Raw genomic sequence first — 17,321 nt, forward strand, 5'->3', positions numbered from 1 at the left:
CTTTTACTTTATTTTTACTCAGGCCCCGAACCCCTGCCCATATTTTCAGCCATTTTGCTTTCAGTAGCGTATTTTGCTGAGGGTAGGAAAATTACAGGAATAGAGTGAACCAATGTACAGATATATTTTCTGAAAAGAACCAACGCCTTGTATTGAGTTGTGTTTATGATTTGTTTTGATTCAATACAATTTTGAACTTTACCTGCCTCTTCTTGAGTTTATATTCTGTGTGTCTGTTTGTCCTGTCGTGTGATTGCCATCCTGACAAATGACCTTCAAACACGTATAACATCTAAGACACAGACACAGACAGTTATAGTTAATGTGAAGCCAATACCGCTCGGCTTTACAAATGGTGTCAGAAGTGGGATCAAGATTGGTTCACTGTAAATTTGGTAGCTTTCCATTTGTTTTTGCTTAGAGAGAGAAGATCTCCTCCCATCCCTTTGTTTTTATTTTATTTTTCTCAGTCACTTAGCCAGTGACTGTTTATTTTTCTGGACTGCTCCAAATTAAGTGTTACGGATGAAATTTCAGGTATGTGTGTATGTATAGAAAATATGCGTGCTCTACTCTGTTTACTGTCTACTGTTACTCGCACACACACTCAAACAAAGCACAAAGACTAAACACTTTCAATGCCCTTTGCCCTCGTACCTGTAATGAATCATCAACACAACAATACAAAAATGTTATTTCTCATGCATTCTACAGATCACGTTCATTCATATATAAGAAGAATAATATCTTAACACACGTCGGAGACCAACTGTCTCACGTTAGATGGATGTTCCTGATCCACACAATTCTGCTAATGTTTACAGTTCCTGTTTACTACAGTGTCATGTTACGCACATCACGTGTCGCGTAATACTTAAATGGACGACGTCTACGTCTCACACAATCTTCTCGCCGATTATGGTTCTTCGGTGGCAGTTCACACTTCCAGTGACTCCACAATTATGTTTCTTCGGTGGCAGTTCACACTTTCAGTGACTCCACAATTATGTTTCTTCGGTGGCAGTTCACACTTCCAGTGACTCCACAATTATGTTTCTTCGGTGGCAGTTCACACTTTCAGTGACTCCACAATTATGTTTCTTCGGTGGCAGTTCACACGTACCGTAACTCCACAAACTTAACGGGTACATACCCGGGATACATACCACCCACGCAATACCGCTCGTGGTGGCTATGGGGTGCGGCTCCACCCAGTTCCCAGTACTCCAGCGTTGCTACAACCCTGCGCTCTCAAACATCAATTCGTAGCGCCAAGGAGGGGATGCCCATCTCTCTCTCTCTCTCCCGCTGTCAAGTGGTTCCACCCATCACTCCGACCGGGGTGCTGCGTAAAAAGTTTAGACTACCATAAGTCTCAATTCTTAGCTAAACTTTTCTACGAAATAATACTGCTATTCTTTCTCAATACTGTTCAACTATCCGTCCACTAACTTATGCGGATATATTATTTACACCAGCTCATTTACAAGTAACTTCATTACCGAAAGAACATACGACCTTCCTTTTCAAAATGGCTGACACAGCGGCTCACGCTTTTCCAGCCCAATTTACAACATGACTCTCCCAGTCATTTCACCCGTCAATATTACTGAGCAAAATACAATTCAATAAATACCTGTATCTTTACAGCCTAGAACCACTCATGGTTCGTCCGCACACAAGTCTTTCGGTGTTCGACTTCAGTGTTCGCGGGTGAGCAGCATTCTCGCCCAACGCGGAGACATCCAAACACGTCTGTCTTCCTTGACTGTCAAGTACGCTCTCACCTTTCACACGCCACCAAGCTAACCTCATTTCCTCCCATTGGCTACAGCAGCCAATGAAGATACGCCTTACAAAAATAGGTCACGCCGTCCAGTCGTGCCACTTCAAGTATGGCTAGCCAATCTGTACACATTTGTTTACATCATCCAATACTGAATTATGTACAATCCATTTGTCACACAAAGCAAGATGTCTGACCTTGGTTCACAAGAAGACCTGCAAGCGTCAGGCGGTACTGACGACAAGGGTCGTCGCCTACCTCCGTTGGACAGCGGGATCGAACTGACTGGCAGGGCTGTACCACAACAGACGCTTACCTCGGCGAAGGATGATCGTCACGGCGGGGCGTTCGACCGGACCCGCAGAGACGAGGAGATCGCTTGGGGCAGCAGAACGGGATTCCTCGCCGATGACTGGGTGGAGGCCGAGACGCTTCTCGCAGGAGCTACTGGGCAAGGATCACCGATGAGAGAACAGGGTGACCAACTCCCTGGTTACCCATTCTCTCGACGAGGGGACAGCTCGTCGCATCGCTTCGCTTTACCGACGGGACAACCTTACAGGACATAATCAATACAAGGTAGTAGAACAATTAAGCTCTCATTACATTATTACGTAGAAAACAAAAGAAAAATGTTAGAGTCCATTGGAGCTATTAAGGACATATAACCCTTGCATGGAAAGGGGAATAACATGGACGAATAACCAAAACGCAATAACTGCATGAACGGATGCAGTGGTTACATGGTAGTACAAGGCATACTTAATAAAAGAAAACAGGAACAAAAAACCTCATTACATTATTACATAACCAAACAACAGCCAACAAAAATAGAGTCCATCAAATACAGAGTGTGCTAAACCTATCAAGGGCAGGTGTCATGTAACTATTTCATAAAAAGGGGAATAACTCCGTAAACACACACTGATGATAAAAAATAACAATAACAACTGCAAAGCATGTACGCGCAAGGGTGGATAATTACTCCTAAATTACACCAATAACTGGATTCACAGTTGCACTGAACTAACATAATAAAACCATAATGGGTTAAAAGGGAAAATAATAATAATACACCCACAAAAAACCAACGCGCAACCTCTCACAGAAGGTGCATACCAACTAGGTACTTGAGCCTTACCACAATGAACGTGATCAACAATCAATAAGTTGGTCGCAGGGGAATTGGACTTATTCCCACGAAGGTGAACACTATCCACAGACAAAGGGGAGCAACTTATGCCTGTCTGGCCATCGGTGTTACCTCTTCACCTAACAAAAGGCTCAAGGTATGTTACTGAACGGGGCATGAAAGGTCATGTCTTAACACAGACAGGGGGTAAACATCAAAGGTCTGCCAAACCCGGCAAATGCAATAGGCAGCCCAGAGATCCCTAAGTACCTCTCCCAATTTTAGTACTTTTCGGCAATATTTACAGTTTCAAATTGCTAGGATAGCTTCTTTGTGGTTTTAGAGAGGTGTTCTGGGGAAACTGAAAGGTAGCCTCGTCAGGGGACAACTATTCAAACCCATATCCTCATCATTTTGTTTCTCAATTGAGAATAATCATTTATAAATGACTATTATTCAATTCCGTCGCGATATAACCTTCGTGGTTGAAAACGACGTTAAACACCAAATAAAGAAAGAAAGAACTAAACAGATGCTGGTGCAGACAGTTGTTTTAAAGCCGAACATCCCTTGTTTAGGGAGAAGGCCACAGAGATAAATGTGAGCGTTGCATGCCAGCGACTCCAGATGAATTACAGGCACAAGCAAACACAGAGCTACTTCTGTCTTGCCATTGATGTTGGCTCTAATATCCTGTTTTTTACTTAAACTTAAAAGTGTTGAACTTAAAATAATGTGTGTTCCCTCTCAACATTAACGTCTGAGGTTTGTTTTGTACGAATGAACTTTGTTACACTGAGCATCGAAATCTTCTACTACAGACAAACCCATTTGTAAGGTTGGAATTGTTATTTTCTGTTAATTACCCTCAAGTGTTATCGCAAGAAACTAACCACTTTTTTATATTTATTTGTTTGTTTTTGTTTATTTATATGTTTCCTGATTTTTTTAATTTTATTCTGTTGTAGTCTTTCGGGGTGGGGTGGGGATGTAATGTTATGCTTTTTAAGCTCATTCAAGTGTTAAATGGACAGTTTTCACTTTTTTTGTTTCTTATGATATTCTGACGCAAATTACAGTTTTAATCCTATCAACAAGATTCGTAATTTTCAAAATTAAGTATTTTTATTGCCTTATTGATGCTTTTCAGGTTTAGCGGTATTGATAAATCGTGTCAACCAGCCTGAGGTTTGTGTCGTTGCTGATGGATACCTTTACCGGAGACATCCTCGTTTCCATGACATTCTGGACGAAAAGACAAGGGAGCTCGTCAGACCGGAACTGAAAGTGAGTGCAACACGTAGGATTTATAGAGAAACTGACCGGCACGGTTGGCCTAGTGGTAAGGCGTCCGCCCCGTGATCGGGAGGTCGTGGGTTCGAACCCCGGCCGGGTCATGCCTAAGACTTTAAAATTGGCAATCTAGTGGCTGCTCCGCCTGGCGTCTGGCATTATGGGGTTAGTGCTAGGACTGGTTGGTCCGGTGTCAGAATAATGTGACTGGGTGAGACATGAAGCCTGTGCTGCGACTACTGTCTTGTGTGTGGCGCACGTTAAATGTCAAAGCAGCACCGCCCTGATATGGCCCTTCGTGGTCGGCTGGGCGTTAAGCAAACAAACAAACAAGCAAACAAATAGATAAACTGAACCAAATGAGACAGGGCAATTTGTCAAGATACGAGAAACAAAGGGAGTTCAGCACTCTAAATGCAAACTACATTTTCAACCAGAGTAAGTGAGAGTTATGCAATGTGGAACCGATTTCCTGGCACCTGAAATGATTACAATCATTGACATGAAGAAGCGATGTTCATTTTGAAAAGAGTAATAATTAAGGCAGCGTTCAACTGATTACTAAAACATTACTACAGCGCAAACCCCATTTTAAGACCTGAACAAATCTGAGAAAACCAGGTCTTAAAAAGGAGGGAGTCTTAAAATGAAGGTAAATTTACAGAGGATATGAACAAGAACTCTCTAAATTCATGGTCTTAAAAAGGGGGAAGTCTTAAATTGGTGGTTCTTAAAATGGGAGGGGGTGGGGTCTAGTGTATGAGTGACGCGTGTGTTTTCTTCAATCATCTTTATCGTCGTCGTCATTAATAGGCATTCAGTGATAGTACATTCTTATCGTTTGTGGGGGACCACTCAACAACACCAGTCGACATGCCTTTGACTGACAATATTGTTATATTTCTCGTGTTCCAGTTTGACCTTGTGTCGCCCAGTGATGAGAGTTCCATCGGGGCAGCTCGCATTGCAGCCGCTGCACTGCGTTAACAGAACTCACACTGAGCCACGCCTGACGCATCCCAGAGTCATTGGACGAAGTTACTGCTGCATCCGCTAACTGGATTTGCAAAAGTGTAGTGGAAATATTGCTGACAGCCTCACAATTTGAGCACCCCTAAACACGTGTGTCTCTCTCTGCCACGTTAAAGGGACAGTGCGCCTCCCGTAAACCATCACAGATACTGTCAGGCTTTTACACACAGTACAATCACCCTTCCATTTGAACGCTCACCAAACGGGAACATCCTAGGTGCCCTGCGTAAAGAGCGAGCAATTTTCAAAGAATTAATTTTGCGGATTGTCTCAGAGACAATCGGACCGTGGTGCGTTTTGGCGCTAGACCTAACTTTTAAAATCTAAATAATAAATTGACAGCTTGTTACACAAACATTCTCAAATCATAAAAGAATTCTTTTTTCATCAAGACAAGATCAGTACAATTCGAAGTTTTGAAAGTTTGAAAAAAGAAACGCCCGGAAGCATGGTCACGCAAGGTCGTGGTTCTCGTAGCAGACGACGGTTTATGCCTATCGCCAGTTCCTCTGAACAGTCAAAAGCCATCGCAAGAGTTCTTGTGAACCACAGCCGTTTGTTTCGTGCATAGTCAGAGGTACATGATAACGTGCTATTGCAGATAACATGCGAGTCGCATTCAAATTACTAACTGACGACTGCATTGTGAAAAGGGGAAACTGGATCACACGGGTTCACGATGTCTCAGGGGTAAGATAAACCACGCAAAAATAAATTCTTTGAAAATTGCTCGCTCTTTACGGAGGGCACCTAGGATGTTCTCAAGTGGTGAGTGTTTAAATGAAAGCGTGTTTGTACTGTGTGTAAAAACCTGAAAGTATCTGTGATGGTTTACGGGAGGCTTACTGTGCCTTTGAGCAAGCAAAAGAGTGCCTTCTGAACGCGATACACATTGTGCCCAACGATTGTGCGATGTAGAGGACCATACCTGCTGCTTTTAATCCGCTTTCTAGTCACTTTGGTGTCGGAACCGTCTGCACAATTAGTGGTACGCCTTTGTGTTCATGCATTGTCAATGTCATCACTGAGACAACCTGGCGATTAATATCCTCCTGTTTAATAACAATGTTGGTGCACACATGTCTGTGCTAAACACTCAAAATTAATGTTCCTCTAAGGTTTGAGCTGTGAGAACAATTTTTCTTAGAAGCCTTTTTACCCCATTTGCTCGTTCATGTAGTGTGCGTGTGTGTCTGTCTGTCTGTCTGTCTGTGTCTGTGTCTGTCTGTGTGTATGTGTGTCTGTCTGTCTGTCTGTCTGTCTGTCTGTCTGTGTGCGCGCGCGTGTGTGTATGTGTGCGCGCGTGTGTGTGTGTGTGTGTGTGTGTAAAATTTCATCTCACACGGCATCACTGCAGAGCGCCTGGAACTGTACGCACGGCGTGTGTGTGTGTGTGTGTGTGTGTGTGTGTGTGTGTGTGTGTGTGTGTCCGCGATACCAGCACGACCTGTCTGGGACTTCCCGGGTTGTCAGTGTTATTTTGTTAGTTTCTGGTTGATAAATCGACTAAATGTTTTGACACCACATTTCGCCACTCATATGATACCTCATCTCAGAGCATAGCTTCTTTTAGTTCTTGTTTGTGTTTGGATTTAAGTTTCCCTGTTTGTTTGTTATTCTTGCATAAAACAGTTATGTTGGAGGGTAATCAATTTACAGTCTGTTATTAATTTTTGTTTTCTTGTCCTGTGTTGTACAAAGTTCTCGCGCAATACACACCTAAGAGACAGATACAGTGTATATTTGAGTGTGCGAGGCCAGTGTGGAATTAATTTATTTCTTTTTGACATGCTTACTGAAATAATAATGGTCTGCTAAAATATTTGCCTTTTCTGAAATCAACACTAAAGCCACTTATATAAAATGAATGAATAAAAACGCGCAAACTTACACTCCTGTTTGTGTGTGTGTGTGTGTGTGTGTGTGTGTGTGTGTGTGTGTGTGTGTGTGTGTGTGTGTGTGTGTGTGTGTTGGGGGGGTTAAACTGTAAGAAACTGACACTCGGTAATCTCTTTTTTTCAAAATATGTTTCTTTTCGGTTGAACGACCATGTGCCAACCAACCGATTTGTCGGGGATACAAAATCGAATTATAGCATTCATAAAGTTAGACACATACCAATAATCTATCGGCTCTTAAATTTATTTTCAGAGGTTTTTTTATCAATTAAGACTAAACAGAACATTTCTACACGCGTGCGTAATACTGAATGTGTATCCTTCTTACTCACAAACAGGGAAGTTACAGCAATTGATGTGGGTTCAAGTCATTCATGAGCGCAAACCTCAGTTATCCTGTGGGACAAGAAATCCGCATAACAATGCCGAGTCACGTTTGTCACGATTGAACAACCGGTACTGAGCACAGTCCATACAAATACACCTCCTGTTGCAAAGCTACACTTTTTCTTAACCATCGTTTCAAGTTGCCGTGTGTAATCATTCAATAAAGAAAAATGAATCTTCGCAAGATGTTCTATCTGTGTGGCTTTCTTGAGCTGAGTAAAGGATATCTCAACGACAAAATACACTGTGAGTAAATAGTATAATTATTGTGCCTTGAACCTTCGAAACTGTCTGTAAACATCCCTGCAGTGCTACTATGCGTGGTGCTACTAAATTGTGGACTTTCATGCAGACTGAACAGTTTTGAAACAATCTATGGCAATTATTTAACAATTATTCCTGACCTTGAAGCCACATGGATCGAAACCAAATTGAATCAAGAAACTATATTGATAGGCTCGTTTTACCGGCCTCCTAGTGCCCCTGTTGCTTATTGGCAACTGATCGATTCTTCTATAAAACAAGTTATGGCCACCCCACACAAATTCATAATTCTTGGTGATTTTAATTCCGATTTTAATGACAACCCACCAAAGCAACTCACAGACATTCTGTACCTGGATAGCTTAAAGCAACTAGTTACATGTCCCACACGGATAACTGAAGATACGTCCACCTGTATCGACCTGATTATTACCCCAAGCACTGACATTGTTGATAAAGTAGAAGTTATTCCTCCCATTTGTAGTGATCACTCCGTACCAGTCGTTTATTTAAAGCATCATTTGAAGAAAAGATCACACTCAAAAAGAACGATTTTAGATTATAGCAAACTAGACGGTCAAAAGTTAATAGTTGAGTTACAGAAAATTGATTGGTCAAACATAGTGACTTTAGAAGATATTCATACCGCAGCTTCTCTTTTTTCGGAGCAGTTGTATTCGATCGTGAAAACCTGCTTGCCTGTCAAGGAAGTCACCATTCGGGAGGGAGATACACCCTGGATCACATCATATATTTTGAAATTAAAAGACCGAAAAAGATTTATTCATACTATTGCTGTGCATGTAGACACACCACAAGCTTGGGAACTCTTTCGTAAGATAAGGAACCAATACACAGATGCTATTCGAACGCGAAAGAAACAATATTTAGAGGAACTTGACCGGTCCGTATCTGATCCAAAGAAATTTGGTCAGAAGCAGTGGTGGAAGTTAGTTAACAGGTTTATGGCAAAGAAAGGCTCTGACCAAAACGAAATCCCGCCACTAACAGTCGACTGTAAAACCTATTTTGAAGACCAGGAAAAGGCTGAATTATTTAATATGTCTTTTGTTAAACAATCAGAAATAAACGACACAGACGATAATGTTCCCGATATAGACAATGCTGAGTTTTTTATCGACGATATGGTCGTGACTTCCGAAGAAGTGAAAAGTGTAATAGAAAGCCTTGATACATCTAAAGCTGTCGGGCCTGATAAAATTCATAATAAGATTCTTATTGCAAGTTTACCTATAATAGCAGAACCTCTATCTATTTTATTTACTAGATCATTAAATGAGGGTGTATTTCCAAGCATATGGAAAACAGCACACATAACACCGATATTTAAAAAGGGGGATAAAGGAGACAGTTCAAATTATCGTCCCATCTCACTCTTAAGCTGCGTAGGTAAAGTTCTTGAAAAATGTGTTCAGAAACATGTGTTTGATTATTTTGTATCGAATAACATAATCACACCTTCCCAGTCTGGTTTTATTCCCGGTGACTCCACTGTGTACCAGTTAACATGCCTATATAACGACTTTTGCAAGTCACTCGACGACAGCATTACTGTCCAGGCAATCTTTTTCGACATTTCCAAAGCATTTGACAGAGTCTGGCTCAAAGGTCTTCTGAGAAAGTTATTTGCACTAGGGATTCGAGGTCAGATGTTTAATTGGCTGCAAAACTATTTAACTGATCGAACACAAGCAGTGGTACTTAAAGGAAGTATGTCTAGCTACTTACCTGTGCAAACAGGCGTTCCACAAGGCTCTATTCTAGGACCTCTCCTTTTTCTGGTTTACATTAACGACATAGTTGATAACGTTGAATCCATTATTAAACTGTTTGCCGACGATACAAGTATGTATTTAAGCCTGGAAAATTCTCAGATGCGAACAGATATTTTTAACTCAGATCTTGAAAAAATCGACCAGTGGGCTAGACAGTGGAAAGTTAAATTTAATCAAAGTAAAACAAAACTTCTGAATATAAGCAGGAAAAGAAATCCAGATTACATCCCTTTAAACTTCGGTGGCACAATTTTACAAGAAACTGAAAGTCATAAACATCTTGGTATTATTATTCAAAATAACGGTAAGTGGGAGTTACATATTAAATCTGTTATAGCAAAATGCCGTACGCTAGTAGCTTGCTTACGATCTTATAAATATAGACTAGGCAGAAAAGCTTTAGAAATAATGTATAAATCCTTCATATTGCCACATTTTGATTATGCTGATGTTCTCTGGGACAACTGCCCTAAGGAGTTAGCCACCGAGCTCGAAAGTATTCACTTAGATGCAATTCGAACCATTGTTGGAGCAGTCCGCGGTACAAGCCATCAAAAATTGTACGATGAGTCAGGCTTTATTTCATTACTAGAGAGGCGAAAACGTCATAAATTGATATTATTTCACAAGATCGTTCACCGCAAGGTGCCAAACTACTTATTAGCGATATTGCCACCACTAATATCAACTAATAACCCATATCACCGGCGCAGACCTCTAGACAGGAAAGTTCCATCGTTTAAAACTGAATTATACAGAAACTCATTTCTCCCATCTACTACACAACTCTGGAATTTTTTACCAGACTATATAAAACTTAGTGATTCCCTAAGTGAATTTAAGCACTTTTTGTCAAAAAACGATTTAAGTCCGCCGTGTTATTTTTATTCTGGAGATCGTATGTCACAAATAATTCACTGTAAGCTCAGGTTATATATAAGTGATCTTAATAACGATCTAGTGAGACGTCACGTTGCAACAGATGCATCTTGTGACTGCGGATTCCCGTCCGAATCCGTACAACACTTCATATTCGATTGTCCAAATTATCGCGAAGCACGTCAAGAAACTATACATACCCTCCCCAATCACATAATTCACCTCCCCCACCTTTTAAACGGAGACAGACAGTATTCCTTAGATTTGAACAGGAAAATTTTTTCCACCGTACACTCGTTCATCAAACGTTCAGGCCGCTTTGGGTAAATCAGAATAAATGCTCTACAAGCCGGACAACAACTTTAACTTCTGCACATCTCTTACCCATCCCTCTTCTTTTATTCATCTTCTTTCCCTCCTTCCTTCCTTTACTGTCTTTCTTTATAATCATTATGCAATGTTCATTACGTTATTAATAGATTTGGTTTATTGAGACAAATTTTTAGCCGTTACCGCCTTATGTTGTACTGTCATGCAGGAACACCACTATAAGCTTTTAGCTTGTTGCTGTTTCTGTGAACTTTGTATACATGTCATGATTGTAACCTTTGTTAAAATAAACTTATGTTTAAACCAATTATTTAACAAAGAAACGTAATGATCAGTAGGCGAAGTACTTAAAGAAGTCGCGTGAAGCGATGTGAAACATTAAGTCAATATTTTGGCCTGAAACTAAAAGATCAACACTGACCAACAATCATCACCGACTCAACAATTAAGGCTCCGCGAAGCTTCTGGAGAAATAACCTATTTTCTTTAATTGCGAGCACATTTTCAGAGTAAACATAACATATCTATGTATTGTTGGATTCAGGAATTAATAACGAATACAATGCAATCATGTTTGAGTCTGTAAATGAAAATTCGTTTTGAATGACAAATTCAATGAGAAAACTCATTATTTAATTGTTGAACTTCCGAGCTGAAGTGCAATCCCAAACTAAGGTCGTCATAGTGCTGTCTCAAAGTTCACTATAAGTCAGATATGACCCGAGTAAAGACATATTATCCTCCCAAAAATGGGAAAATATCGTCTTGGGAACCACTCAAAACACACACACACACACACAGACGCGCGCGCGCGCGCGCGCTCGCACACACCAACACCAACACCATCCTTGTCTCAGTTCCAAGTCTATGTTAACATATTTATGCAAAACTTGACTGAATGGCAAAACAAAAAGCAAGATCAGAAACACACCAAACAAAAGCCATGCCAAGCCAAAAAACCGGCCAAACTATAAAAAAAAAATATTAAAAATGTAATAATAGAAAAGCTACTGAATTCATAATTTTCGATCATGTTCACAGGGAGCATTTGAATACAACAACTATTTTCACCTTCTCCTCCTTTTCATACTTCATTTTATTCGTCTTCCTCTCTTTTGTCTTCTTCTGCTTGACGCTGTTTCATTTAACGTTTGAGTTAATGCGATCAAAAATATTAAGAACTCACTTGCAATATCCTATTTGTTTCACAAAGTTCTTGCAAGTCGAGGAAGAGCATATGGGATCTAGTATGAAATGGCCAGGCAAGTTCGTTTTGTTTTCTCTTTTTTTCCAGGCGCATCGTTCACGACAGTAACGAAACTTGTTCCGGCCAATGCCAGTTACATAGCAACCTTGACCTTCAGTGTCCTCAATACATGTGGCATCGACGTACAGTCTGTGAAAGTGTTCAGAGGAAATGTACATCAATTTTCCCAGCCGACATGCCATGTGAGATATACAAATGGAAACTGTGACGTGGCTATGGGCTGCACATGCAACAGACATTCCAAAAATGTTTCTGTGAACAAAAATGTTGACGAGAATTTAAAAGACGAGGTTTGGATACTTGAGGGAGAGCTGGCTGATGGTGCAATGTTTAACAACACTGTCACGTTTAACGTTGAAAGTAAGTACAGTGTCCTTGTCCACACTACAAATGCACCCACACACACACACGCACACATACCCACCCACACCCACACACACACATCATACACACACACACACACACACATCATACACACACCCACACACACACATCATACACACACACACACACACATCATACACACTCATAAAAAGACCTGAGAGCACGTACACACCCATACTACTTGAAATAGACGTTCGCACGCACCCACACGCCGTTCTACACTAGTCACAAAAAGTCAAGGAACAAAAATTCAAAAAGTCATATCTCCGAAACGATTTCACCAATTTATTAATCGTATGTTATTACTGAGATTGAAAACGTAAGGAACACTTTATTAGTATAACACGTACTGGTTTTGCCATGTAACTACTATTTGTTACCCGAAAAAGAAGTTTGATTTGCGTGGTCTGAAACATTCCTTTCTATATTATATGCCTATTGGGGACAGTTTCTATATCATATGCCTATTTGGGGACAGTTTCTATATTATATGCCTATTTGGGGACAGTTTTCTTTCGTTTGTTTTCCCAGCACTTGCTTTCTTCACAGGTATGCCCCAAGTACACTTTCCTCTGGTCACAGTAGTAGCTGGCTCGGCTTGTGCAGCAGTCGTCATTGCCATCATCATTTTTGTCAACGTGTGCTGCCTACGGAAAAATGATCGGGGTAGGTCATCACATTAAACGGTGGTTGGTGTGTATGATGAATACGAGTATAGACATTAAGCAGGTCGAGGTATGACTAATGTGTCCATGGTAGAACACATTCAGGCCAATTTTAATTCTGGTATTAAATCACATTTTTATTTGTCACCTCTATTATATGCCCTTGGGTCATTCCATAATGCTGCATGTGTACCAAAAGTGTGACATGCATCGTGAAAATAAAAAGTGTCTGAATAGTGTTTTTTATGGTTTATGTGAAAGATATAGACATTACCACGGTGCCATGCTAAACAAAAGATAAGTTTATGCTTTTTGGATAAGAGGGGTGGTCGAAAAGTTGTGTAACATCACACATGTTTAACGTAACATGGGATCCAAACACACAAGACAGATAACAAAAAGCCATAGTATATAGTAACAAGCTTTATTTGCTCCACATTCTGAGCTCATTCCGAGCAAAATGCAGTCGGGGTAAACAAATGAAATAGTTAACGGTAACAAAAACTTTTTGGGGGGGTTGTGTCAACCAACAAACAAACATTGTTTGTGCGAACAAACAAACAAATCCACTCGGGTGAGTCAATAACAAAACATCGAGTCAACATGCAGCTACAAGATGAACACTAAAAGCCCAGAATCAGTTATCACAGTGACAAGTAAGGTTAGGTTAGCCGAAACTCGAAGGTTGAGATGGACAGCGCGTGTCTCCGCGAACACCGATTTTATTAATCTTGTGCACATTTTTAAAGCAAACATGACATATCCAAATATTTTTGGATTCAGGAACTGATAAAGAATGCAAAGCAATCATGTTTGAATCTGTCATTACAATTTTCTTAGTTTGGAAGAAATTCTGCCTCAGAAACTATTTGACCAAAATTTCGATAAATTCAATTTTAAAAAGAAGTCGTCACATTATCGCCTCAAATCTTTTTTGGATATGGGGGGAGGGGGGAGTAGAGGATGCTGTACGCTAGTGAAATGAATTTGATATCCGATGCAACTACAATTGGCTGCTCGGTTCGCCCAGTCAAGCTGGATGTATAAGCTAAGTATAATTCAGGCAGGGAATGCTTCTTTTTAATCCAACTAGCAAACAAATTAGCTTCACAAACGCAGGATTTCCTTGTCTCTATTTTGCAACAGCATTAAATCTGATTGTTTTATTTTTATCGTTTTGAGAAAGAGAAAAACTAGTTCAGTGTGTTCCAGTTTTGATAAAAGCTACAACTGTCATATTTCCTTTGTAGCCACACGGATGAAACAAAACAAACACTAAGTAAGTCACAATTCGGGCGCCATTTTTAACGCCATTTTCTGTGTTTTGCTTCATGAAAAACACAAACCAACCAGACGATCTCCTTGATTTTATTATCGTTATGTCTTTGATCAATTTGCAGTCAGCTGATATTCTTATAACAGTTGAGAAGCAAGGGTAACATTTCGCAATCTCCCAGCAAACACACAACGTAAATACGACGTTGCGAAAATGTGAATTTTTCGTGTCATTAGCAACGTTGCGAACTTTACGTGAAATTTACGTTGAGCCAACCAAAAAACGCAACGTAAAACCAACGTTGTGTCATTGTGAGATTTTGGTGTTCTTTCGACGTTGTAATACAACGTAAAATTTACGTGAATTTCACGTTGCATTTTGGTGTCTTACAAATGTTGCGAAGATTACGTGAAATTTACGTGGATCCAACCAAAAAACACAACGTGAAAGCAACGTTGCGTTACAGTTGTGTTTTTTTGTTTTTTACACGTTGGTACATAACGTAAATTTCCCGTGGATTCCACCTTAAAAAGCAACGTAAAATCGACGTTGTATTATTGTGATTTTCTGGTGTTCGAACAACGTTGGTATACTCACGTGATTTTCACGTGAAATTCACGTGATTTAAAAACAAAAGTTAGTTTGATACAACAAACGTTCCTGCAACGTAGTTTCAACGTAAACACACAACGTTGGGGTTTGATTGATCGCCAACGTGCCCTCAACGTGAAATCCACAACGAATCCTACGTCAGTCATTACCAATTTTTCACCTGCACGGTTTTGTATCGTTTATCAAAGAAATGTACCTTTGACAATTACGTAAGGTGAACAGATTTTCAAATACAGGAGATAGATATGTGCGAAACTATCACCGAATAACAAATGACTCAGTCAGACGTTATGAAATTAAGCGCCGATGTTCCGCGCAATGTATTTAATTAATTGCTTTGGCGTTCCAAATGCGTCCGGTTACATTTTCTGGCATCATTAATGCATCAACGAGAATTGAAAAGTAATGCTAAAAATATAATTGTGTACGTTTAAAGTTGATCTACTGTGCTCATCAAACCTCTTGTTGTATTTTGTAAATTGGCGAGAGGGGGGCAGAATACATGAACCTAATCTCCGTGATTGTCTATACGTGCGTGCGTGTGTGTGTGTGTGTGTGTGTGTGTGTGTGTGTGTGTATGTGTGTGTGTGTGTGTGTGTGTGTGTGTGTTATTACACGTGTTAGTGTGTGTGTGTGTGTACACGTGTTAGTGTGTGGGTGTGTGTGTGTGTGACATCAGTTTGTGTATGTGTGTGTGTGTCATATCAGTTTGTGTATGTGTTTGTGGGTGGTTGTGTGTGTATGTGTGTGTGTGTGTTTGTGTCCCTTCGGCGCGTGACAATATATCTGCCAATAAGTTGAACTAAAACAGGGTTCAAGTGGGAATTACACCTGAAAAAGCAGGAAGGGAGCAGAATACATGTTATGAACTCCGTTATTTATTGTTTGAAATGTTATAACCTGGGAGAAGTCACCCTCGCACCCCGTCCTTAGTTTCTCTTGACCTACCTTTGAAGTATTCTTGAGGACATGACTAAACTACCCGATTGCGCCCATTGCACGGCATAAGAGAGCGCCGTTCCACCCGGCCGATTCCGCTATAGACGTCACGCGTCCAAGGGAGGTGATTTTCGAGCCAGCTGCATTGACTCGGCCAAGAACGCAAACTTTCTTCGATTAAAGGCATTGTAGCATGTCTAAAATCATGGGACTTGTGTTATCAAGCTTTTAAAATCACCAAGTAACTTTTAAGAATAGTTTCAGTTACATGCGAACTCATTCTGCTGAACGGATTTTGAGAGCCAGTACCCAACAGCCTTTAAATGCACCTCTTTCCTTTTTATATTTAGTCAAGTTTTGACTAAATATTTTAACATCGAGGGGGAATCGAAACAAGGGGCGTGGTGAATGTGCGTGTGTGCGTGTGTGTGTGTGTGTGTGTAGAGCGATTCAGACTAAACTACTGGACCGATCTTTATGAAATTTGACATGAGAGTTCCTGGGTATGACATCCCCATACGTTTTTTTCATTTTTTGGATAAATGTCTTTGATGACGTCATATCCGGCTTTTCGTGAAAGTTGAGGCGGCACTGTCACGCCCTCATTTTTCAACCAAATTGGTTGAAATTGTGGTCAAGTAATCTTCGACGAAGCCCGGACTTCGGTGTTGCATTTCAGCTTGGTGGCTTAAAAATTAATTAATGACTTTGGTCATTAAAAATCTGAAAATTGTAAAAAAAAAAAAAAAAAATTTATAAAACGATCCAAATTTACGTTTATCTTATTCTCAATCATTTGCTGATTCCAAAAACATATAAATATGTTATATTTGGATTAAAAACAAGCTCTGAAAATTAAATATATAAACATTATTATCAAAATTAAATTGTCCAAATCAATTTAAAAACACTTTCATCTTATTCCTGGTCGGTTCCTGATTCCAAAAACATATAGATATGATATGTTTGGATTAAAAACACGCTCAGAAAGTTAAAACAAAGAGAGGTACAGAAAAGCGTGCTATCCTTCTTAGCGCAACTACTACCCCGCTCTTCTTGTCAATTTCACTGCCTATGCCGTGAGCGGTGGACTACGAGTATACGGTCTTGCTGCGTTGCATTGCGTTCAGTTTCATTCTGTGAGTTCGACAGCTACTTGACTAAATATTGTATTTTCGCCTTACGCGACTTGTTATATTTAGTCAAGTTTTGACTAAATATTTTAACATCGAGGGGGAATCGAAACGAGGGTCGTGGTGTATGTGCGTGTGTGTGTGCGTGTGTGTGTGTGCGTGTGTGTGTGTGTGTGTGTGTGTCTGTGTCTGTGTGTGTGTGTAGAGCGATTCAGACTAAACTACTGGACCGATCTTTATGAAATTTG

The 17,321-nt window shown here is 40.2% G+C and overlaps 1 protein-coding gene and 1 long non-coding RNA gene across 2 annotated transcripts in view; one reads left to right on the plus strand and one right to left on the minus strand.

Moving 5' to 3' along the window:
- Positions 1-646: 646 nt before the first annotated feature.
- LOC138974944 (uncharacterized) lies at positions 647-1,781 on the minus strand. The gene is made up of 3 exons (XR_011458460.1): positions 1,637-1,781; positions 1,124-1,345; positions 647-986 (listed from the first exon to the last, which is right to left on the minus strand). It is a non-coding gene; the product is annotated as an uncharacterized lncRNA (long non-coding RNA).
- A 5,819-nt stretch (positions 1,782-7,600) lies between these two features.
- Positions 7,601-17,321, plus strand: part of LOC138972653 (uncharacterized) — a 28,313-nt gene continuing 18,592 nt past the window's right edge. The window contains exons 1-3 of the mRNA XM_070345310.1: positions 7,601-7,774; positions 12,092-12,424; positions 12,998-13,114. Coding sequence (XP_070201411.1) covers positions 7,699-7,774; positions 12,092-12,424; positions 12,998-13,114 — 526 coding nt within the window. The 5' untranslated portion in view covers positions 7,601-7,698. The remainder of the gene's footprint in view (positions 7,775-12,091; positions 12,425-12,997; positions 13,115-17,321) is intronic.

The sequence above is a fragment of the Littorina saxatilis genome, linkage group LG8, assembly GCF_037325665.1.
Source record: "Littorina saxatilis isolate snail1 linkage group LG8, US_GU_Lsax_2.0, whole genome shotgun sequence".
NCBI classification, from domain to species: Eukaryota; Metazoa; Mollusca; class Gastropoda; order Littorinimorpha; family Littorinidae; genus Littorina; species Littorina saxatilis.